Source organism: Somniosus microcephalus, chromosome 3 (assembly GCF_052327205.1).
Source record: "Somniosus microcephalus isolate GS21.2 chromosome 3, FLI_Smic_1.0, whole genome shotgun sequence".
NCBI classification, from domain to species: Eukaryota; Metazoa; Chordata; class Chondrichthyes; order Squaliformes; family Somniosidae; genus Somniosus; species Somniosus microcephalus.
Genome location: NC_140989.1, coordinates 326,158,965 through 326,185,182, shown reverse-complemented (window position 1 = coordinate 326,185,182; position 26,218 = coordinate 326,158,965). Strand labels below are relative to the sequence as shown.

Here is a 26,218-nt window from a genome sequence, read left to right as displayed (position 1 = left end):
CCCATCCCTGATACACTCAATGAACTCATCCTCAAGGCAGCCCTGCCCAATTTGATTTGTCCAATTAATATGATAGTTAAAATCCCCCATAATTATAGATGTTCCCTTATTACAAGCCTCAACTATTTCCTGATTGATACTCCGTCCAACAGAGTTGCCACAGTTCGGAGGCCTATAGACTACACCCACTAGTGTTTTTTTCCCCTTATTATTCCTTACCTCCACCCAAACTGTTTCATTGTCCTGATCTTTTGATCCAATATCATTTCTCTGTATTAGTGATTCCTTCCTTTATTAACATAGCCACCCCACCTCCCCTTCCTTCCTGCCTGTCCTTCCTGATCGTTAAATAACCTGGTATGTTTAATTCCCAGGCATTGTCACCCTGCAGCCATGTTTCTGTAATGGCCACAAGATCATACCCATATGTAGTTATTTGTGCCATTAACTCATCTATTTTGTTACGAATGCTACGTGATGATGAAAGAACGGCGATATACTTCCAAGTCAGGATGGTGTGTGACTTGGATGGGAACTTGGAGGTGGTGGTGTTCCCATGCACCTGCTGACCTTGTCCTTCTAGGTGGTAGAGGTCGCGGGTTTGGGAGGTGCTGCCGAAGGAGCCTTGCAGTGCATCTTGTAGATGGTATACACGGCAGCCACGGTACGCCGGTGGTGGAGGGATTGAATGTTTAAGGTGGTGGATGTGGTGCCAATCAAGCAGGCTGCTTTGTCTTGGATGGTGTCAAGCTTCCTGAGAGTTGTTGGAGCTGCACTCCTCCAGGCAAGTGGAGAGTATTCCATCACACTCCTGACTTGTGCCTTGTAAATGGTGGAAAGGCTTTGGGGAGTCAGGAGGTAAGACACTCGCCGCAGAATACCCAGCCTCTGACCTCGTGTAGCCACAGTATTTATGTGGCTGGTCCAGTTAAGTTTCTGGTCAATGGTGACCCTCATAATGTTGATGGTGGGGGATTTGGCGATGGTAATGCTGTTGAATGTCAAGGGGCGGTGGTTAGACTCTCGCTTTTTGGAGATAGTCATTGCCTGACACTTGTGTGGAGCGAATGAACGTTACAACTGATCCATGGCTGACACTTAAAAGAATCCACTGCTTCCTGTGATTTCACCTTAAAAAGTATAAGTACACCCAGTAAGCAGTGAGGGAGCTATACTGTGCCTCCAATTATTGGTTGCTATTACTCAGTTTGTTTTGTTAAGCCCTTGGCTACGATATTAACGCAAGTTCAGGAGGACATAAAGGATCCCATGGCACTATTTGAGAAGAGGAGGGAGTTTCTCCTGGTGATTTGGCCAAGATTTTTATACCTCAATTGATGCCACTAAAAACCGATTAAGTGATCATTAGTCAATACTTTTGTGGAACATTGCTGTGGATCAATTGGGTGCCATGTTTGCCTACAAAATCCACTTCAAAAGCAATTAATTAGCTGTAAAGGACTTTGTAATGTCCTGACAGGGACACCACTTTCAGCCAATGAATTGGAGGCAGGGTGGGATTTATGGCAAGACTTGCAGCAAATGAAGTCTATTGGCTCAGCAAACTAAACAAAGTCTATTTTAAAAAGAGTCTCTATGAACTACAGCAAACACAAGTCAGCAACTTCTCCCAGTTAAAAGCAGGGTGATTTCTCCAGCAAAATGCAGTGAGTGGGGGATAGTTACAGAATTCAAATTATGTGCATAAAATCAATCCTTCACTTACAGCAGTGCGATCTTCAGGCGTGATTGATGGGGTAATTACCCAATCATCTCCATTCTGGTTGGGAATAGTGGTGTTACTAAATTCAGCCATGTTCTGCGGATTTGAGAGGCATATAAATGCAAGTTTATTGTTTATCTATCTATCTAGCAGCTAGGTGTGTGCTACCAAGTTTCATGATGTAAATGATTTTGTCATAAGGTGGAGGCATGGACTAAGTGAAATGGATGATTGTAACATGAAGAGATTAAATTGAATCAATGTTTTATTAAAATTGAGTAATCTGCATTAGATTTTAGTACAATTAAAAAGGTTACGACATTATTTTATTATTTTAATAGAGTTCGGTTATATAAGAACATTAGAACATAAGAATTAGGAGCAGGAGTAGGCCATGTGGCCCCCAGAGCCTGATCCGCCATTCAATAAGATCTTGGCTGATATTTGACCTCAACTCCACTTTCCCGCCCGATCCCCATATCCCTTGATTCTCCTAGAGTCCAAAAGTCTATTTATCTCAGCCTTGAATATACTCATCTACTGTGCTTTGGGGTAGAGAATTCCAAAGATTCACAACCCTCTGAGTGAAGAAATTCCTCCTCATCTTAGCCTTTAATGGCCGACCCCTTATCCTGAGACTATGCCTCCTAGTTCCAGACACTCCAGTCAGGGAAAACAACCTCTCAGCATCTACCCTATCAACCCCCCTCAGAATCTTATATGTTTCAATGAGATCACTTCTCATTCTTCTAAACTCCAGCGAGTATAGGCTCAATCTCTCCTCATAGGACAAACTTCTCATCCCAGGAATCAATCTTGTGAACCTTCGTTGCCACTGCCTCTAAGACAAGTATATTCTTCCTCTGATAAGGAGACCAAAACAGTGCTCAGTACTCCAAGTGTGGTCTCACCAAGGCCCTGTACAATTGTAGCAAGACTTCCTTACTCTTGTACTCCAACCCACTTGCAATAAAGGCCAACATGCCATTTGCCTTCCTAATTGCTTGCTGTACCTGCGTGCTAACTTTCTGTGTTTCCTGTACGAGGGCCCCTAAATCTCTCTGAACACCAACATTTAATAGTTTCTCACCATTTAAAGAATATTCTGTTTTTCTATCCTTCCTACTGAAGTGAATAACCACATATTTCCCCACATTATACTCCATCTGCCACCTTATTGCCCACTCATTTATATCTCTTTGTCAGCTCTTTGCCTCCTCCACAACTTACTTCCCACCTAGCTGTGTATCTTCAGCAAACTTGGATACATTAGACACTCGGTCCCTTCATCTAAGTCATTAATATAGATTGTAAATAGCTGAGGCCCAAGCTGATCCTTGCGGTACCCCACTAGCTACAGCCTGCCAATGTGAAAATGACCCGTTTATCCCTACTCTCGTTTTCTGTCTGTTAAGCAATCCTCTATCCGTGCTAATATATTAACTCCAACCCCACGAGCCCTTACCTTGCGTAGCAACCTTTTATGTGGCACCTTATCGAATGCCTTTTGGAAATCCAAATATACTACATCCATTGGTTTTCCTTTATCTACCCTGCTAGTTACATCCTCAAAAAACTCTAATAAATTTGTCAAACACGATTTCCCTTTCATAAAACCATGTTGACTCTGCCTAATCATATTATGCTTTTCTAAGTGCCCTATTACCACTTCCTTAATAATGGATTCCAGCATTTTCCCGGCGACTAATGTCGGCTAACTGACCTGTAGTTCGCTGTTTTCTCTCTTCCTCCTTTCTTGAATAGCGGGATTACATTTGCTACCTTCCAATCCGATGGGATCGTTCTAGAATCTAGGGAATTTTGGAAGATCACAACCAAGGAATCCACTATCCCTGCAGCCACCTCTTTTAGAACTCTAGGATGTAGGCCATCAGGTCCAGGGGATTTGTCAGATTTTAGCCCCATTAGTTTCTCAAGTACTTTTTCTCTACTGATCTTAATTACTTAAGTTCCTCACTCTCATTAGCACATTGGTTTCCCACAATTTTTGGTATGTTTTTTGTGTCTCCTACTGTGAAGGCAGTTACAAAATATTTGTTTAAAGTCTCTGCCATTTCCTCATTCCCCATTATAATTTCTCCTTTCTCAGCCTCTAAGGGACCAACGCTTACTTTTGCTACTCTTTTCCTTTTTATATACTGGGCGAAGCTCTAACAATCTGTTTTTATATTTCTTGCTGATTTGCTCTCATTCTATTTTCACTCTTTTTTATCAATTTTTTGGTCATCCTTTGCTGGTTTCTAAAGCTCTCCCAATCCTCAGGCTTACTACTATGCTTTGCAACATTATAAGCCTCTCTTTTAATCTAATACTATCCTTAACTTCTTTAGTTGGCCATGGTTGGAGCACTTTTCCTGTGGAGTTTTTATTTCTCAATGGAATGTATATTTGTTGAGAATTTTGAAATATTTTTTTTAATGTTTGCCACTGCTTATCTACCATCATACCTTTTAATCTAATTTCCCCACCTACCTTTGCCAACTCATCCCTCACACCTATGTAATTGGCTTTATTTAAGTTTAAGACTCTAGTTTCGGACTTAGAATTTCACATCAAGTTGGAGAGTGAAATACTTGTCGTCATCTGATCACTCTTCCGCAGACTATCCTTTACTATGAGCTTACTAGTTAACCCTGTCTCATTACACAATACAAGATTTAAAATAGCCTGTTCCCTGGTTGGTTCCACGACGTATGTAAAAAGGAAAAGAGTAGCAAAAGTAAGCGTTGGTCCCTTAGAGGCTGAGACAGGAGAAATTATAATGAGGAATGAGGAAATGGCAGAGGCTTTAAACAAATATTTTGTATCTGCCTTCACAGTAGAAGACACAAAAAACATACCAAAAACATACTTACATTACAACAGCCCTGCTCTGCCAAATATAAAGTCATTTTTTGCACTTTAGCTTCCACAGTCATTCACAATTTCTTTTCCGAGTCTCACTTAGGTTGACTGCATGAGGGAGAGGAACTGACCATGGTGGGGACAGTTTTTCTTTTCTTGAGTGAGAAGGTTAATGTAGATATAGGGAGCTAAATGAATGGGCCTTGCAGATTACAGGCTCTTTTCTATGGTGACCTTTATAGTCAACACATTAAAGAAAAATGTTTCCCTCTTCCCCCAAAAAACTACATTTTGATTAGCTTTTAACATCCTTTTTAAAAGTTCTGAAATTTGAAGTAGTTCTGGTGGCGATACTATCACTTCCCGCCCCCCTCCCCATGCTCCTGTTAAAATATTTGAAAGGTTTAATGAGTGCAATCTTTTCATTTCACAGGTAGTACTTGGAATGTGACAGAAGCTCTGGAATGTGACAGAAGCTCTGGAAGACAAGCTAATGTGCTGCTCCACTGACTTGCTGTGTACAGAAAATGTCCAGACTTATGTTAGGCAAGACTTTGGAAAGAATATGCAAAGCGGTACTCTTGCTGTGTCTAGTGCACTTTCTTATAATGACGATCTTCTACTTGGACGTCTACACCCAAAGGTTCGACATATTCAGCCGCTTTAACAATAGGAATTACTCCAAGATGCATCAGTACTTTAACATCTCAAAGCCCAATGGGACCTCATTGACTTTACTGGGGGGCGAAGATCATTTTGTGTCAAGCAGGAAGTTGGAAAGTAACCTTACAGTCACTAAGAAGCCTTTACCGATGTGCCCTGATGTCCCACAGGGGTTAGGTAGGATGCTGAATTCAATTTCTTTATTTAAAAAAAAAGCTTGTTATGGGTTGATCTGTTAAAATGCATTGTGATTTAAAGTTTTAAAGGTTGCTAATGCTGAGACCCTGTGCCAACAATCTGTTGTTCCTTTTTTAAAATTACATTATTGGTTCAAACTGGTACCTTTCTTGGGGCAATGTTTTGAACAGAGACGGAGCTGAACACACTGCTGCTTCCCATTCCTTATTTTGTTTTTTCAGCTTGTTAGGATACATCCATCATTCCAGTTGAGCTGCTGGAAGGCATGGAGAAGGTGGGTTCAAGATATATTTCAACAACTCTAGCAGAAATTGTTCAAAAGTATAAATTAAAAGAAAGGAGGGTTGAAGGTATGATGTACCAATTAAAGAGCAGAAATTATTTAAAGGGTGCTTCAACCAGACATCAAAATTTACAGTCACAGGTTATTAAATAGGAGTCTTGATTACTAAATATTAAATACTAATAACCAGAGTGACTCCCAAATGTATTTGCACCTTAAGGAGATCGTTGCTGTAACAATATACAGGAAACTTTGGTTTATCCGGAGGTTGTATGTCCGGAAACCTCGATCTAACGGCAGAAATCAGCAGCCGTTTTGTTAGGTTTTTTTTCTTCTCCTAGCATTTTTTTAAACAGTCAGTCTCTGGAAAGCCTCTCTGAAGCTGTTGCTAAGCTACAGAGACGCTTCCAAGGTACGGGCTGACTGTTTACAAGCTGTTGCTAAGCAACAGTGTTTGTTGTCAGATACAGAGATGAAAACCTCCGTATCCTTCAACATTAGCGCTGGTCTGTCCGGAAGTTTTCATAGATCGGCATCACGCCAGTCCCGTCGGTGCCGGATATCGCGAAGTTTCCTGTATACTGTTAATTTGACAATGTTGGATTTAAATCTACCATTTAAAAAAAGCATTGTTGTCACTGCCGTTGGAATCAGGAGCACGTCGTTTGTTCATGGGGTGACCATGGTGATGATGTGAACAATTCTGTGATTATGCATGTGAAGCTTTTGTGTAGACTATAAAATATAATGTGCAGATGAGCGTTGTGAATGATTGCCAATCGAGGTGATGTCTGAGGAATTACTGCCTTTGCAAAAGGCGGCGTCATCACGGTAATGTGTCTGGTGTGACATCTTTACCTTGTTTATAAACTGAGGGAGGGCGGAATCAATAATGTGCTGATGCCGAGCTAACAACCTGCTCCTCTCCACCACTGGCCAGTTGTTCTCTCTTATTAAAAAAAAGCTACAAACTGTGGCTACGAAATGTGAAAGTGGTATTCTAAGCATTTGTAGTACAGATTTGTTGCACGACATTGTAGCAGCAGAGTTTTTGGAGCAGGCCATTTCCGGACTCTGCCTATCGGAAAGCTTTGACCACAGTGACTTTCCGTTGACATTTGTCTGAAGCCGTTTGCAACAAAATCACTGCAGCTCCTCAGAATTTTATACTGGGGTGACTCCAAAGACTTGCTCCTTCCGATCACTTCTGTAGTGGACTGGATGTATTTTTTTTATATAAACAATTGTAACATAGCGATTGTTGGAAACCTATTCTAATATTCTTGTTTTTTTACCTCGATTCAACCAAGGTGTTAAAAAAATATAAATTTAATGATAAGCTCTAGAAAATTGTACACCAATCTCTCCTGGCTGTTTTCTCCTTGGTGGTGGAGGGGGCGGGGGGTGTAGAAACACAAGGTTTTTGTTCCTATGGCATGCAGTAAAATCATAATGGCCCAGATTTTCCATTGAGGTGGCGCATCTACGGTGCAGGGATCATTGAACGGCGCAAAAGAAAGAGGACATTATGGAACAAGTGACTTACGCTATTAATTATGCCACTCTGTATTTTCTTGGGACTTTTGTGCCGTTCCACCGTTACCCTTGCAGAAAACAGCGAGAGGTTCCTTATTATAGCTCCGCCCCTGTTAAAATCAACGGTGTTTGCGATTTTGCTGGCGTGACACCAGTTTTCACGCTGCTTCCACTTAAAAAATAATGGCACTGGTAGCCTGGCAGCAGTGTGATTTATTGCTCCAAGATCCGTTTCCTTTGTCACAACTTGGTGGAACTAATAAATATATTTGCCAATATCCTCACATGAATTCAAAGAGTACACTGACCTGTTAATTCTAACTGAGTAAGAAGCAGCAGCATCTGGCTTTCATGAGCACATACAGAGTTTGATGAGGGTCAAAGAGCAAGCTTTAATCCATTTTAAAAGTGGAAAGAGAGAAGCCATTGTTAAGCGAGGAATGGGAAGATTACTGGGCTAAAGATGAAAGGAAGAAATTAATCTCTGATAAAATAATTGCAGAAGCTGGTAGCGGATGGGCTGGTTCACACGCTGATGCTATAATTTGAGTATTGAGATAGCTGCCTGCTAAATCATATGAAATATATTTCTGATGAATTGCTTGCAATCTTTGGTTATACGGAGAGTCTTATTCCTAACTATGCTAGACCAGCGATCATTTTTAGTAATCATGTATCTTTGTCCATCAGACATTTTGGGCTGCATTTTCTGAATGGGAAGCTTTTGGAGGCAGGACTGCTGCTTGCCAGGTTTCAGTCCCGCCTTCATCAGCTTCTGGAAAAGCAGCGGGAATTTCCCCTGATTGACCTTGTTAAGCCCGCCCGGCGGGCTCAGCAGGCCAATTAGGGAGAAGTCAGTGACCGAGCATGTCAACGTATGACATGTCATCTGTCAAGAACTTTTGAAAGAAGAAATGTCATCGTTTGATAGCTCTGTGAAGCTGTCAAACACTGACTCTGTGTAGTTTGATGAGTCCTTGTGTTCAGGACTCATCAAACCTTTCTACTTTGCAGAAATCAGCTGGCTGTTGGATCGGAGGATGCAACAGCCAGTCTGTGGTCTCTACAATGGAGATATTGGGGACTCTGGCTCCACAGCGGCTGAAGGCTGTAGGTCGAAACAAAGGTAAGTTACACTCACCTCACATACTTACCACTCCACACTTGCACCCATCACTCACCTCTACATTACACTTTCAGACCCCTCCGACCCCCACAGATCTCCTATTCGCCTGCTACACCCCGGCAGGGTTCCCAAAAGTCGGGAAGCCCGCAGTTCAGCACGAAAAATGGGGATAATCCTATTTTCTGCCTGTTAACTACCTGTTAACAGGCAGTTAATAGGCTTTAATCCCTTCCCGCTTCCAAGGAGACGGGACCCGGGGCAGGACGGCTTCCCGCCTCCTGGCAAGAAGGCTCGGAGGTGGGTTGGGGGTGGGTTTGCCACCCGCTCCCAAGTTCTGCAACTTTCCCGGCAGTCCCACCTCCTCAGGGCTGAGAAAATCCAGCCCCTTGTGTTCGAAACAACCAGTTCCGACGAGAGTGGAATGGAGTTTAAGGTGGCGTTGGTACCAGCAATACTTGTGACAGTAAGAAAATGTGAAATTGTTTTTGCAAGGCAGGGATAAATCTAGCAATACATACATCGCAATGGGTTTTTACATTGGCCATTGGCTTCCCCACTATGCTTGGTGCCGCTTATTCCAATTAGAAAACCAGCAAAATAAGAAGCAAGTTACCAACAAAATTTAAGATTTATGTCGCCACTGTCACTCTTGCAGGAAGATCTAAACCAATAGGTGTGCTGACAGGTGGATGCAGCAAACAGTTGCATTCCACACAAGGCAGTTGCGAGGTGAATGTATATAAGAGCATGAGCGAAAGAACACTTTCAGGTAAAATGTTAAAAAGGCCCACTGTACTACAGGGCATTAATGGTACATTCTTGAAACACTTCAACACAGTGACAAGGAGTTGTTTGTATGTGGCAGATGTGCTTCGTATCTCATGGGAACAATAGGTTATTCTCATTTGTTCCATTCCTGCAAAGTGTGGTTGGCTCCTCTCACCTTCTCTGACATGGTGAGGTAATTAAATTATTTGTGCCATTGAGACGTCACACAGGATTACATAGGATATACAGCACAGAAACAGGCCATTCGATCCAATCCGTTCATGCCAGTGTTTATGCTCCACTCGAGCCTCCGCCCGTCTTTCCTCACCTAACTCTATCAGCATAACCCTCTATCCCCTTCTCTATTTGTACTCCTAGATCCCTTTGTTCCTCTACCCCGTTTAGATTCGTATTTTCCAAGTAATATGTGACCTCCTTATTTTTCTTACCAAAATGTAATACTCACATTTACCTGTGTTGAATTTCATTTGCCAATTATATGCCCATTCTTCAAGTTTATTAGTGTTTTCTTGTAATTTGTGCTGTCCTCCTCAGTATTGACTATCCTCACAATTTGGCGTCATCTGTAAATTTAGAAATTGTGATTGTGATTCCAAAGTCTAAATCGTTATTATAAATCGTGAACAGCACTGACCCTTGTGGAACACCACTTCCCACCTTCTGCCACTGTGAATAGCAACCCTTTACCCCTGCTCTCTGCTTTCTATCTTGAAGCCAGCTAGTTATCCATTCTGCTACTTGTCCCCTGACTCTGCATATTCATTAGTCTATTAAGTGGTACCTTATCAAAGGCCTTTTGAAAATCTGGATAAATTATATCTACTGCATTACTCTTGTCTACTCTCTCTATTACCTCTTCAAAAAATTCAACGAGGTTGGTCAAACAAGACTTTCCCTTTTGAAATCCATGCTGACTATTTATTATATTTTTGGTTTCTAGATGTTCTTCTATTTTCTCCTTTAGTAGGGATTCCATTATTTTTCCATTATTTTCCCAGCACTGATGCTAAGCTGACTGGTCTATAGTTCCCTGGACCTGTTCTACCTCCCTTCTTAAATATAGGTATTATGTTAGCTATCTGCCAGCCCTCTGGCACTACACAATAGTTCTAACGAATTATTAAATATGTGTAGTAATGCCTCTGCTATCTCTTCCTTAGATTCTTTTAATGTGTGGGAGTAATCCGTCCGGACCAGGGATCTTATCCTCTTTGATTAGTTTATTTACTATTTCTCCTCTTTTTATTTTAAATGCAGTTATCTCATTTCTAATCTCATCATCTGATGTCATCTCCGCCTGTTCTGTCTCCCTGGTAAATACTGAAGCAAAGTAATTATTTAATATTTCTGCCATCTTTCTCTCTTTGCCTGTGATATTATCCTGTCCATCCTTTAGTGGCCCTATTTCCATCCCGAAGTTCCTTTTTTTATTTGTGTCTGTAAAATATTTTACTGTTTTGTTTTATGTTCCTTGGTAATTTAATTTCATAGTTCCTTTTTGCCTTTCTAAATTTTTTTGACTTCTCTCTTAATTTCTTTGTATTCTCTCTTGTCATGCTCGCCTCTGCTATCCATGTACTTAGTGTCTGCTTCTTTCCTTACCCTCAATGTTTCCCTTATGTGTTTATTCATCCATGGTGTCTCATTAGTGTTTATCTTGTTCTTGTTTTCTAGCGGAATATATTTTTCTCAGACTCTGTTAAACACTGTTTCATATATTTCCCACTGCTGTTCTACATCATTGTTTGCCAGTATTGTTGTCCATTTTATTTTCCCAAGTTCTATTCTCAGCCCCACAAAATTGGCTTTACTCCAATCTATTACGCTGGTCTTCGCCATACTTATGTTCTTCTCAATTATTATCTTAAAGCGTATTATATGATGGTCACTATTGCCTATATGTTCCCCTACTTTTACTTCTTTTATCTGCTTTGGTTCATTCCCCATTACTAGATCCAATAGCGAATTGTCCCTTGTTGGTCTTCTTACATATTGGGTTAGAAAGGAGTCCTGTACACATTGTAGGAACTCCATTCCCTTATCCCCTTTACCTACCTCTTCTGGCCAATTAATATCAGGGTAGTTGAAATCCTCCATGATTATAATTCTATGTTTTTACGCAATTCCCTAATTTGTTTGCATATTTGTCCCTCCACCTCCCTTCCACTATTAGGTGGTCTGTAGACTACCCCTATTGGTGTGATTGATCCTTTATTATCTTTTATCTCTATCCACATGGATTCTATTTTTGTCTTGCTGATAGCTGCATCACTTTTTTCTACTGTCACGTGCCAAATTGTTGAATTAGCACTGACTGCTCTGGTCACCTCTCTTCAGTTATCTGCTGCAGTTTTCCTTGGGATCTTCCTTTTCTGTCATTTCCTGAGCCCAATCTCCTAAAACCTTAAATTCTCCGAAAACTAAACATAGGCACCCATAAAGTGGGAAGCTCTGTGCCCTGCAACAGCCCCCTCCAACATTTAAGAAACTTCACAGTTGCATGCAAAACAAAGTTTGGAACAGTGGCCTCTTCAAGCTGCTGTTGGCCTTCAAGCCTGGCGGTAACTTGTTATTTTCCACCCCATTCACAGGCATTTGCAGTGGCTGGAGCTCAAATTTATATTTAAGCTGATCCTGGAAAATACGACAGGATGGGTGCTGGTGCCACTGGGTGAGCGGAAGTCCTGCCCTGCCACACTTCTGGTGACGGCTGCGCCATGGCGGCAAATCCACTCTTGTGTGTCTGCTTTGGACATGATTTAGTTATTTTGGCAGCGTATTTATTTTTAGAGCCTAACTGGCAGCATTAATATTGATGGCTGGCAGCTGCATTTACAGTCAGATTTCTCATTGAAATGTAATTTGCACAGAGCCTTGCCATAGCATAGTTCCAGCCACGTGATGTCTCAATAACACTTCAAGCACTTTGGAGATTCAGCTGTCCGCGGCAGAAGTGGGCAGCTTTGTTCTGCAGCAATCTTTATCGTGCAGCAAGTGATCTAATGACAGGGTGAAGTGAAGCTGATGAGCAAGGTGACTTCCAACTAGGACATTCCTGGTTGCTGAGCTAATTATGCCATAGCAAACTGGTTCCTGTGAATGACGTGGTGATGTAATTTGTCCATTGCTATTCTTCTGATTTTGTGATCACTGCCGAGAGACGGTGAAAAGATTTCAAGGAAGCAAATGGTAACTAGGTTTAGGCTTCAGGCCACTGAGCTATAGCGAGAGACAAATGAGCTTAATATTTTCTCATTGGAAAAAAGATTAAGCTGGGGACGTGTGAGCAATGCTTTTTAAATTTTGACGGCAATCTGCAGATGGATGCAGACAGGTATTTTTAATGGAGCCAGGAAAGAATAATAATATAAACTATGAATCGGGATAAGGCCACTTGACCCATTGAATCTGCATCATCCAACAAATCACTGTCATGGATTCTTATTTCATTTCCTCAGTGACATAAATAAATGCAGATGCAATTTCCAGTGAGGTAAATTTTCTTGCGCTCTTGAGGAAATCGAGTTGGAGATCACTTTAATGCTACAGTCTACATTATTCAGCTCCAACAAGTAGCATTCGACAGATAACACTTTCATGGTTCCAGCAGTACCTGGATAGGAAGCACCTATTTCCCTTGGCAGAGAGGTCAATAACCAGGGGGGGCATAGATTTAAAGTAATTGGTAGAAGGATTCGAGGGGAGTTGAGCAGAGGGCGGTGGGGTCTGGAACTCACTGCCTCAAGGGGCTGAAGAGGCAGAAACCCTCATCGCATTTAAAAAGTACTTGGATATGCACTTGAAGTGCTGTAACCTGCAAGGCTACGGACCAACAGCTGGAAAGTGGGATTAGGCTGGATAGCTCTTTTTCGACCGGCGCAGACACGATGGGGCAAATGGCCTCTTTCTGTGCCATAAATTTCTATGATTCTATGAGCACGGGAACAATAGAATGTGTTCTCCGAGCTCACCTTGTCCATGAGACCCACTTCCTGCTCCCTCGACCCTATTCCTGACCACCCAGCTTGCCTGCCTGGCCCCCATGTTAGCTGATATTGCTAATGGTTCTTTCTGCTCAGGCACTGTCCCCCTCCATATCAAATCTGCTATCATCACACCTCTCCTCAAAAAAACCTACCCTTGACCCCTCTGTTCTTGCAAACTACCGCCCCATCTCCAACATCCTTTTTCTCTCAAGTCCTTGAACGTGCTGTCGTCTCCCAAATCCATGCCCATCTTTCCCGGAACTCCATGTTTGAATCCCTCCAATCAGGTTTCCACCCTTGTCACAGTACTGAAGCGGCTCTTATCAAAGTCACAAATGACATCCTATGTGACTGTGACCATGGTAAACTATCCCTCCTCATCCTTCTCGACGTGTCTGCAGCCTTTGACATGGTTGACCACACCATCCTCTGCCTCTCCTCTGTCGTCCAGCTGGGTGGGACTGCCCTCGCCTGGTTCTGTTCTTAGCCATCCATCCGTAGCCAGACAGTCGCCTACAGTGGCTTCTCTTCCTGCTCCTGCACAGTTAACTCTGTAGTCCTACAAGGATCCATCCTTGGCATCCTCCTGTTTCTCATCTACGTGCTGCCCCTTGGCGACATCATCCGAAAACACGACGTCAGGTTCCACCTGTACACTGATGACACGCAGTTCTACCTCACCACCACCTCTCTCGACCCCCTCCACGGTCTCTAAATTGACTGACTGCTTGTACGACATCCAGTACTGGATGAGCAAAAATTTCCTCCAAAAAATATTGGGAAGACCAAGCCATTGTCTTCAGTCCCTCCACAAACTTTGTTCCCGAGCCACCGACTCCACCCCTCTCCCTGGCAACTGTCTGAAGCTGAACCAGACCATTCACAACCTTGGTGCTGTATTTTACCCTCCAAGATGAGCTTCTGACCACATATCCACGCCATTATATTTTACCCTCCAAGATGAGCTTCTGACCACATATCCACGCCATTACCAAGACCGCCTACTTCCACCTCCATCCCTGCCTTAGCTCATCTGCTGCTGAAACGCTCATCCTTGCCTTCATTACCTTGAGACTTGACGATTCCAACGCTCTCCTGGCCAGCCTCCCATCTTCCATCCTCCATAAACTTGAGCTCATCCAAAACTCTGCTGTCCATATCCTAACTTGCACCAAGTCCCGTTCACCCATCACCCCTGTGCTCGCTGACCTACATTGGCTCCCGGTCTGGCAACGCCTCAGTTTTGAAATTCTCCTCCTCCTTTTCAAATCCCTCCATGGCCTCACCCGTCCCTATCTCTGTAACCTCCTCCAGCCCTACAACCATTCGAGATCTCTGGGCTCCTTCAATTCTGTCCTCTTGCGCATCCCCTATTTAAATCATTCCACCATTGGTGGCCATGTTTTCAGCTGCCTAGGCTCTAAACTCTGGAATTTCCTCTCTAAACCTCTCTGCCTCTCTACCTCTCCCTCTTCCTTTAAGACGCTCCCTAAAGCCTACCTCTTTGACCAAGCTTTTGGTCATTTGTCCTAATATCTCCTTATGTGGCTCAGTGTCAAAATTTGTTTTGATAACGCTCCTGTGAAGCGCCTTGGGACGTTTTACTACATGAAAGGCAAGTTGTTGTTGTTTTTGTTTGTTTTGTTTGTTTGTTATTTCTTTCAATTCCATTCATAACCAGATAGGGGTTGCAAGCTAGGGAAGATAACTTACATAGGATTACATAGGATATGCAGCAATGAAACAGGCCATTCGGCCCAACCAGTCTATGCCAGTGCTAATGCTCCATTTGAGCCTACTCCCATCTTTCCTCATTTAATTTTATTAGCATAACCCTCTATTCCCTTCTCCCTCATATGCTTATTTAGACTCCCCTTAAATGCATCTTTACTATTCGCTTCAACCACTCCCTGTGGTAGCGAGTTCCACATTCTCCCCACTCTCTGGGTAAAGAAGTTTCTTCTGAATTCCCTATTTGATTTCTTGGTACAGGAAACGTTGTGATATCCGGCACCGACGGGACCAAGCTGTTGCCGATCTATCAAAACTGCCGGACATACAAAGTTAATGTTGAAGCATACGGAGGTTTTCATCTCCGTATCTGACAACAAACACTGTTGCTTAGCAACAGCTTGTAAACAGTCGGCCCGTACCTTGGAAGCGTCTCTGTAGCTTAGCAACAGCTTCAGAGAGACTTTCCAGAGCCCGACTGTTGAAAACAAAGCCACGAGAAGAAAAAAAAACTAACAAAACAGCTCCTGATTTCTGCCGGTAGATCGAGGTTTCCGGACATACAACCTCCGGATAAACCAAAGTTTCCTGTAACTATCTTATATTGATGGCCTCTAGTTTTGCTCTTCCCCACAAGTAGAAACACTCTCTCTCTATTTACTCTATCAAAACCTTTCATAATTTTACAGACCTTTATTAGGTTACCCCTCAGCCTTCTCTTTTCAAGAGAAAAGAGACCCAGCTTGTTCATCCTTTCCTGATAGGTATACATTTGCATTTCTGGTATCATCCTTGTAAATCTTTTTTGCATCCTCTCCAATGCCTCTATATCCTTTTTATAATATGGCGACCAGAATTGTACACAGCACTCCAAGTGTGGTCTAACCAAGCTTCGATACAAGTTTAGCATAACTTCACTACTTTTCAAACTTGAGAGTTACTGTCATAACTCCATTGTTAATTTATGGAACAGACTGCCACCTAGCCCATTGGAAGCTGACATGGCATCATAGCAATCTCCTCCTCGTCCTGGCCGCACAAGCAATAGTTTTAGACGTTAAAAAAAAATAGCTACAATCCTTTATTGCCTCATTTCTGCAGTAACAGTGCAGCATTTAACAATTTATTTGTAAAAATAGTATTAACATGCACAACATGTTGAAAGTTCAACACCTTGCGGTAGTGTGGGAGAATGTAGGTCTGTGCCTGCGATTTCCCACAAGATGAGTTCTCGGTCTCAACTATTCTGCTGTGGAAAGGCACACATAGTAGATACCAGGTACTTTCCCAGAAGCAAGAAGGAAATGTAAATATCCAGTCACTCTAGCCTGCTTTCGCATATCTGCTAGAAGCCAACTAACTATACAGTGGTAATGACAGAGGTCAGGAGTAAGTCTCCAAGTTATCCTCTTATCCAAGGAAGTTGTGTAGAGTAGGAGACTTGAGAGAAAATACATAAGAAAATTAAAATTGGGGAATAGAAAATATAAAGTTGTGACACAATTTTTGTTGTTGAAAAGTAAGGTGTAATTTTTGAGTTGTGATCTGTAATGTGGGCAGAGATCCTAAAAGAAGGGTTGATGTATTTTTTTCATTTCATTTGATTGAAAAAACTAAAAGCCTATACTGTCCCATTTAAATTTTTTAACTTTATTTCCTTTATCTACTGTGGTGTGATGTACTGAGAAATCCATGTGCACGCATATAGAATCGTAGAAATTTATGGCATTGAAGGAGGCCATTTGACCCATCGTGTCCGTGCCAGCCGAAAAAGAGCTATCCAGCCTCATCCCATTTTCCAGCTCTTGGTCCATAGCCTTGTAGTTTACAGCACTTCAAGTGTATATCCAAGTACTTCTTAAATGCAATGATGGTTTCTGCCTCTACCACCCTTTCAGACAGTGGGTTCCAGATCCCCACCACCTTCTGGGTGAAAAAAGTTCTCCTTAACTCCCCTCTAATGCTTCTACCAATTATTTTAAACCTATGTCCCCTGGTTATTGACCTCTGCTAGGGGAAATAGGTCACTCTACTTAGGCCCCTCATAATTTTATAAACCTCAATCAAATCTCCCCTCAGCCTCCTCTGTTCCAAAGAAAACAACCCCAGCCTATCCAATCTTTCCTCATATCTAAAATTCTCCAGACTAGGCAACATCCTCGTAAATCTCCTCTGTACCCTCTCTAGTGCAATTACATCTTTCCTGTAATGTGGTGACTACAACTGTACGCAGTACTCTAGCTGTGGCCTAACTAGTGTTTTATACAGTTCAAGCATAACGTCTCTGCTCTTATATTCTGTGTCTCAGCTAATAAAGGAAAGTATCCCATATGCCGCCTTAACCACCTTATCTACCCGTCCTGCTACCTTCAGGGATCTGTGGACATGCACGCCAAGATCCCTCTACACTTCTCGGTATCCTACCATTTATTGTGGATTCCTTTGCCTTGTTTGCTCTCCCCAAATGCATTACCTCACAGTTCTCCGGATTGAATTCCATTTGCCACTTTTCTGCTCACCTGACCAGTCCATTGATATCTTCCTGCAGTCTACAGCTTTCTTCCTCACTATCAACCACATAGCCAATTTTTGTATCATCTGCAAACTTCTTAATCATGCCCCTTACATTAAAGTCTAAATCATTGATATATACCACAAAAAGCAGGGGACCTGGTACTGAGCCCTGCAAAACCCCACTGGAAGCGGCCTTCCAGTCACAAAAACTTCCATCGACCATTACCCTTTGCTTCCTGCTGCTGAGCCAGTTTTGGATCCAACTTGCCACATTCCCTTGGGCCCCATGGGCTTTTACTTTTCTGACCTTGTCAAAAGCCATGCTAAAATCCATGTAGACTACATCAAATGCACCACCCTCATCAACCCTCCTTGTTACCTCCTCAAAAAATTCAATCAAGTTAGTCAGACATGACCTTCCCATAACAAACCCATGCTGACTGTCCTTGATTAATCTGTGCCTTTCTAAATGACGATGAATACTGTCCCTCAGAATTTTTTCCAATAATTTACCCACCAACGAGGTTAGGCTGACTGACCTATAATTACTCGATCTATCCCTTTCTAAATAACGGTACAATGTTGGCAGTTCTCCAGCACCACACCTGTAGCCAAAGAGGATTGGAAAATGATGGTCAGAGCCTCTGCTATTTCCTCCCTTGTTTCTCTTAACAGCCTGGGATACATTTCATCCGAGCCTGGCGATTTATTTACTTTCAAAGATGCTAAACCCCTTAATACTTCCTCTCTCACTTTGTTTATCTCATCTAATATTTCACACTGCTCCTCCTTAACTACAATGTCTGCATTGTCCGTCTCTTTTGTAAAGACAGGCGCAAATTATTCATTAAGAACCATACCCACATCTTCTGCCTCCACATACAAGCTTCCTTTATGGTCTCTAATAAGCCCTACACTTTTAGTTATTTTCTTGCTCTTTATGTATTTATAAAACATCTTTGGGGTTTCCTTGATTTTACTTGCCAATATTTTTCATGCCCTCTCTTTGCTTTCCTTATTTTCTTTTTAATTTCACCCCTGCACCTTCTATACTCCTCTAGGCTTTCTGCAGTATTGAGCTCTCAGTATCTGACATAAGCTTCCCTTTTTTGCCTTATCCTACCCTGTATGCTCCTTGACATCCAGGGGACTCTAGATTTGGGAGTCCCATCCATTTTCTTAGTGGGAAAATATTTGCTCTGAACCCTCACCATCTCCTCCTTGAATGTCTCCCACTGCTCTGGCACTGATTTACCTTCAAGTAGCTGTTTCCAGTCCACGTTTGCTAAATCACCTCTCAGCTTAGTAAAATTAGCCTTTCCCCAATCGAGAACTTTTACTCTTGGTCTATCTTTGCCCTTTTCCATAACTACGCTAAACCTAAACGAATTATGATCATTGCCACCAAAATGCTTTCCCACTGACACCCTTCCACCTACCCAGCTTCATTCCCTAAAACTAAGTCCAGAACCTGCTCCTCTCTTGTTGGGCTTGCTATGCACTGACTAAAAAAGTTCTCCTGAATGCATTATAAGAATTCTGTGCCCTCTATACCTTTTACACTAATTCTTTCCAGTTAATATTAGGGTAGTTGAAATCCCCTACTATTACTGCCCTATTGTTGTTGCAATTCTCAGCAATTTGCCTACATATTTGCTATTCTATCTCCCTCTGGCTATTTAGGGGTCTGTAGTAAACTCCCAGCAGTGTGATTCCCCCTTTTTTGTTCTTCAGTTCAACCCATATGGCCTAATTTGATGATCCTTCTAGCATATCAACCCTCCTCAGGGCTATAAATGTTTCTTTAACCAATATTGCGATCTTTTTTTATCTGCCTCTCTATCTCTTCTGAAAACCCTGTAACCCTGTTGAGCTGCCATTCCTGCCCTTCTTTCAGCCATGTTTCAGTAATAGCTATGACATCATACTTCCACATGTCTATCTGTGCCCTCAGCTCATCTGCCTTATTTACTAGACTCCTTGTATTGAAGTATATATCATTAAGCACTGCCAAACCCCTTTTTTGACTTTATTCTAGTCTTTGTTTCCTCTGCCTTCCAAAATCACTTACTAATTTACTGCCTTCCATTTCCAGCTTTGCTTCTCTCCCTTCTGAATCTACGCTCAGGTGCCCATCCCCTACCAAGCTAGTTGAAACCCTTCCCAACAGCACTAGCAAACCTCCATTGTGAAGATATTGGACCCGGCCCTGTTGAGGTGAAACCCGTCTAGCTTGTACAGGTCCCACCGCCCCCAGAACTGGCCCCAATGCCTCAGGAATCTAAAGCCCTCCCTCCTGCATCAACTCTCCAGCCACGCATTCATCTGCTCTATCCTCCTACTTCTGTACTCAGCAGTTCGTGGCACCACTACCTTTTGAGGTTCTGCTTATTAATCTCTTTCCTAGCTCCCTGAAACCTGCCTGCAGAACCTCATCCCTCTTTCTACCTGTGTCGTTGGCACATACACATGTGACGTACTGATAAATCCATGTGCATGCACCTATATGTGATCATTTTTGTACCAAGGCCTTGAAAGGATTCTGTGAAAAGTAATCAGTTGCATTGTCATAGATGAATTGTCATCAATACAGTGATGAAATATATAAACCGAGATAATGAGGAAGTCTTTCATTCAGGCAGGATTGCTTTTCTTCTAGCCTTCAGATGATAGTTTTAGATTGCAAATCCAATTGAGGTACATAGAAAGTGAAAGTTTGGCAAAATAATACTACATAGTTAGGTGGCTATTAATGCATTTAACATTTTTATTTTCTCATTGTGTGACTAATGAATCAATATCTGATACAACCCAATAATTACATATCAATCACTTTCTGATGCATGTTATTAATCTGTTGTTCGGTAGTGATGTATGGGAGACATAAGAGGGGTTGATTTTCCTCATCACAGCACCCCGGGGAATGTTAAGTTTCCAAGCACTGAAAAGTTTCATGGGGCTTTCTTAAATGGATAAGCTTGCACCTTCAATCGGTGCAGGCCCAGTGTTATTATGGAAATAAGGTGGGGATGGGGTCCTTCCCATCCCTGCCACCTCGATTCCTTCCACTTTCATCAGTGAAGTACCCAAACATCCCAAAACTGCTAGTAATGGAGCTTGCACTGAGACCATCCTCTGACCAGAGCAACGTGAAGAGGACTAGAGCATCAGTTAACTTTCTCCTCATCTAGCAGGATCTTCAGGCATTGGGGCCTTCTGGCTGCTGCTGTCCAGATCAAGGCTAGCAGCCAGACTTACAGCTCCACTTCTGTTTATGACCTGGCTCCCAGTGCAGGGTCCTGCCAAGAGTGTAGTGGTGGCCTGTGCCATGGCCCGGGACAGGCGCAGCATATTTCGGGTGTGCTGTATCTGCCTGACTCCTGGCACAAGGGTGGAGAGAAGTCTTGTCTTTGACATGCAAACATACTGATACCTTCAGGAATGTACAGGACTGGAAAGGACCATTTTAGTCCATGTGGCCAGCTTCAAAGTATAAAAACAGACTTGTATCATTACTCTTATGCCTAAATTTATTTTCTTGCCAAATATCTGCCCCAAATTGCTAATATTTTCACCTTTCGATTGCTTTCCTTGGGGGTACAATTCAAACATTCACCACACTCTGTGAAATAGTGGCCTCAATATTAAGCCCCCCATGACGGGCGGGAGAGGGTCCGAGGGGGGTTGGTTTAAAAATGAAAAAACGGGGAAAGTGACCCGAACCCGTTGCGCACGTGCCCGCTGCAGTTTTTATGGCGGTGCGTTCTGTAGCGTTTCAGTGTCCCGCCATGGAGAGGTGGGACACTTCATTAACATACTTAAATTGGGCTCCAATTACAGTTGCTGCACGGGTTGCCCAGGCGTCAGGACACCCAGAAGTGAAAGGGGGGGCAGGAGCTTCTGGCTCCACAAGGTAAGTGCCTTTTGCAGCACTCTATGTGGGCGAGGAAGAGCAGGAGTGCTCCCTCCAGCCCCTCTGCTGATCGCGGCAAATCCTACCCCCTAACCCCCTCCACCCAAAGCTCTGAACGGCGACCTTTGCATGTTGCAACTGCCCCCCTCCCCCCATTACATTTGGTAGGACATCCACGTCTCTGGCCTAGCCGGGTTCTTTGTCCGTTTTTGGCTTCTCCCATACCCTCCCCATAAATACCGGGGCATTTATATCTGATGTGTCCATTTACTCATTCTGCGCTTTATCCCATACCCTTTCTTATTGTTCAGTTGATGCCCTTAATGATCTTGAATACCTCAATTGCATTTAGCCCAGCAATTTCATGGGAAGTCCAACATTGGTTTTGACCGTCACTTCCATGTACTCAGTAACACGCTTGATTTTTTTCCCCAGCTTAATAATTAGCGAATCTGATGCCTGACATCTTTGAAGTAGGGCCCCACCCCTCCAGTTTTTAGCAGCTGACTTCCAAAATATACCTGGTATGGAATGTTTCAATTCCTGACTTCTCCAAACTAGCATCCTGGTCATAAAATGATGGCGATCATCCGCTGAAAGCCAGTTCCTATAGACCTGCAGCTGACGCCAGCTAAGTAGCTCATGCTGATATAGCCAAAATGTTGCATCTCTGTGAAGCTCTGGGGAAGGGATTAAAAAAAAATCTAAACTAAAAGAGTTTTAAACTTTTTTTTATGATTAACAAAATCGCAGCATTTTACATTAAAATACTTTCTCCATCTTAATTATTTGAGAAAGTCATAGTGAAGTGTGTCAAGCACCATGTAGATGAGCTTTTCTCTACTAAAATATTCAAAACTCGTTAACCTCTTCAGTTTTTATATGGCTGGGATTTAAAAAGGAAATTCAGACTAAGTTGACTGTGTAACTACCACTAAATTCCCATCAGTCAGCTGAGCAGCGACAATGGGGCAGGATGAATTCACTCCACTGTTGTCAGTTCTGAATTAGCCTGGCTGCCTCAGACATCTGTAGCCATGTCTGTGACAAGTCGCTCTTGAGATTGTCTATCCAGCGCTTCCTTGATCTTCCACGGCTTCTTGTTCCATGTACCTCTGTGTTCAGGGCCATGGAAGGTATTCTGGCTCTTTCCATTCTTGAAACGTGGCCAAACCATCTTTCTTGGATCTTCTGTATAAGTTGTTTCTTGTCCAAACCACGTTCTTACTGTATTATTCTTGATTCTTTGCATCCTGGATACTCTCCGTTTCCTCCTGACCTTGCTGCCTCAGTCTTATTTCCACAGCAGTAATTGGTCTCCATAATCGCTTAATTGATTCAAATGGCTTCTGGAAACTTGAAGATGCAACTGTCCACACTGAGGAACACTTGAAGCCACAGAACCTGATGTATTGCCAAACCTTCCCTCCAATAATACAAAAAGAAAATACTGCAGATGCTGGAAATCTGACATAAAAACAGAAAATACTGGAGATACTCAGCAGGTCAGGCAGCATCTGTGAAGCGAGAAACAGAGTTTAAAAAAAAACATACTTAAGAAGAAAGAAAAAAATTACATTTATGACTCTTTTCACGTCCTCGGGATGTTCCAGAGTGCTGCAGAGCCAATGATTACACTTGAAGTGTAGCCACTGAAGTTATAAACACAGCAGCCAATCTGCACACAGCAGGGACCCACAAACAGCAAATGAGATACATGACCAGTTCATTTGTTTTGGTGATGTTGGTTGAGGGATAAATGTTGGCCAGGAGCATGGACACTGAGAGAACTCTGCTTTTGAATTGGGTCATGGGATCTTTCATGCCCACCAGACTTCAGTCTGGTGCATATTTTGCGTATAGGCATACTTGAAAATGAAAATGTAGTGTTATAATAACATATTGGCTCATTATTGTAAAAATAAATCTATAAGGGGGAAAAATTCAGTTGGTTGCGCCTTCCGTTAGCGCCTTAAGAGGGTGCTAACGGGACGCAAACCAACTAGCACCCGGGCGCGGCACTGCCCACGCCTCCCGCAAAATTCAGCGGGAGGTTAGTGGTGGCGCCTGCAATACCGCGGCGCGACGTGCCGCAGCGTGTGGCACTGCGGCACATAACGCCGCAATATTGACTCACAGCGCCCCAAGAGGGATGCGGGGTGCTTCCAGTAGCGCCCCTCTTCCCTCTTGGGGCGCAACCACTCAATTTCCAGTACGGGGACGCTAATTTTTCCGGGGCGCTACTGGGGCGCTACTCAATTTTTAGCCTAAGTGTTTGAGAACTGAAACTATATTGCAACTGCAGATCAGAACATTAGGTGTGGCACAAGGAAAGGGCATTTGACCCATTAAAGCCTGGCCCTTTTAAAATAGAATTTCTTATAAGGAACTGCTGAGCCTCCTTTGGAATGATGGTGTGAAATTTTTATAACCTTTTGACTTGGGTGTTTCTTGCTGCCTCTATGTTCCTTATTATGCGAGTCACAAGTATCCTCCAATATTGTTTTTTTTTAAAACCCTACCTGCCTGATGGAAACCGAGCGGGTGGGCAGTTAAAATGCCCGGGGTGACTTAGAGTCATAGAGTCATAGAGTTATACAGCACGGATAGAGGCCCTTCGGCCCATCGTGTCCGCGCCGGCCATCAAGCCCTGTCTAATCTAATCCCATATTCCAGCATTTGGTCTGTAGCCTTGTATGCTATGGCATTTCAAGTGCTCATCCAAATGCTTCTTAAATGTTGTGAGGGTTCCTGCCTCCACAACCCTTTCAGGCAGTGAGTTCCAGACTCCAACCACCCTCTGGGTGAAAAAGTTCTTTCTCAAATCCCCTCTAAACCTCCCACCCTTTACCTTGAATCTATGCCCCCTTGTTATTGACCCTTCTACTAAGGGAAAAAGCTCCTTAGTATCCATCCTATCTATGCCCCTCATAATTTTGTACACCTCAATCATGTCCCCCCTCAGCCTCCTCTGCGCCAAGGAAAACAAACCCAATCTGCCCAGTCTCTCTTCATAGCTGAAGCGCTCCAGCCCTGGTAACATCCTGGTGAATCTCCTCTGCACCCTCTCCAAAGCGATCACATCCTTCCTGTAGTGTGGCGACCAGAACTGCACACAGTATTCCGGCTGTGGCCTAACCAGTGTTTTATACAGCTCCATCATAACCTCCTTGCTCTTATATTCTATGCCTCGGCTAATGAAGGAAAGTATCCCATATGCCTTTTTTACCACCTTATCCACCTGTTCCGCCACCTTCAGGGATCTGTGTACTTGCACACCCAGATCCCTCTGACCCTCCGTCTTGCCTAGGGTCTTACCATTCATTGTGTATTCCCTTGCCTTGTTAGTCCCCCCAAAGTGCATCACCTCACACTTTTCCGGGTTAAATTCCATTTGCCACTGTTCCGCCCATCTGACCAACCCATCTATATCGTCCTGCAGACTGAGACTACCCGCCTCGCTATTTACCACCCTACCAATTTTTGTATCATCCGCGAACTTACTGATCATACCTTTTACATTCATATCCAAGTCATTAATGTAGACCACAAACAGCAAGGGACCCAGCACCGATCCCTGTGGTACCCCACTGGCCACAGGCTTCCAGTCACAAAAACAACCTTCGACCATCACCCTCTGCCTTCTGCCACTAAGCCAGTTTTGTATCCAATGTGCCAAGGCACCCTGGATTCCATGGGCTCTTACCTTCTTGACCAGTCTCCTGTGCGGGACTTTATCGAAGGCCTTACTGAAATCCATGTATACCACATCCACTGCGTTACCCTCATCCACACACCTAGTCACCCCCTCAAAAAATTCAATCAAATTAGTCAGACATGATCTTCCCTTGACAAAGCCATGTTGACTATCCCTGATTAATCCTTGCCTCTCCAAGTGGAGACTAATTTTGTCCCTCAGAATTTTTTCCAATAATTTTCCTACCACTGATGTTAGGCTCACTGGCCTGTAGTTCCCCGGTTTTTCCCTACTCCCCTTCTTGAATAATGGTACTACATTAGCGGTTCTCCAGTCCTCTGGCACATCCCCTGTGGCCAGAGAGGTTCTGAATATATGTGTTAGAGCCCCTGCAATCTCTTCCTTTGCCTCACACAGCAGCCTGGGATACATTTCGTCCGGGCCTGGGGATTTATCCATTTTTAGGCCTGCTAAAACCGCCAATACCTCCTCCCTCTCGATGTTAATATGTTCGAGCATATCACAGTCCCCCCCGCCCTATTTCTACATCGTCCTTCTCCATAGTGAAAACAGATGCAAAAAATTCATTTAGAAACCCTCCTACATCTTCCGGCTCCACACACAGATTGCCACTTTTGTCCCTAATGGGCCCTATTTTTTCCCTAGTTATCCTCTTACCCTTAATATACTTATAAAACATCTTCGGATTTTCCTTTATTTTGCTCGCCAGTGTTATTTCATGGCCCCTCCTTGATCTCCTAATTTCTTTTTTAAGTATCCCCCTGCACTTTTTGTACTCCCCTAGGGCTTCCTCCGTCTTTAGCCTTTTGTATCTGCCAAAAGCCCTCCTTTTTTTCCTAATCCATTCTCGTATATCCCCTGACATCCAAGGTTCCCTGTGGTTTTTGGAACCACCCTTGACCTTTACGGGAACATGTTGCCATTGTATGATCTCAATCTCCCTTCTGAAAGCCTCCCATTGCTCCGATGCGGATTTTCCTACAAGTAGCTGATCCCAGTCCATTTTGGCCAGATCCTGCCTTATCCTATTAAAATCGGCCTTCCCCCAATTTAGAACCTTTATTTCCGGCCCATCCCTGTCCTTTTCCATGACCACCTTAAATCTCACCATATTATGGTCACTGTCGCCAAAGTGCTCACCTACTAGCACTTCTTCCACTTGGCCGGCCACAT

At 43.2% G+C, this 26,218-nt stretch overlaps 1 protein-coding gene across 2 annotated transcripts in view; it reads left to right on the top strand.

Annotated features, from left to right (window-relative positions):
- b4galt2 (UDP-Gal:betaGlcNAc beta 1,4- galactosyltransferase, polypeptide 2) overlaps positions 1 to 26,218 on the top strand; it is a 587,897-nt gene that overhangs the window by 65,956 nt on the left and 495,723 nt on the right. For both annotated transcript variants that reach the window (XM_085983112.1, XM_085983110.1), the window contains exon 2: positions 5,022 to 5,428. In XM_085983112.1, coding sequence (XP_085839238.1) covers positions 5,116 to 5,428 — 313 coding nt within the window. In that variant the 5' untranslated portion in view covers positions 5,022 to 5,115. The remainder of the gene's footprint in view (positions 1 to 5,021; positions 5,429 to 26,218) is intronic.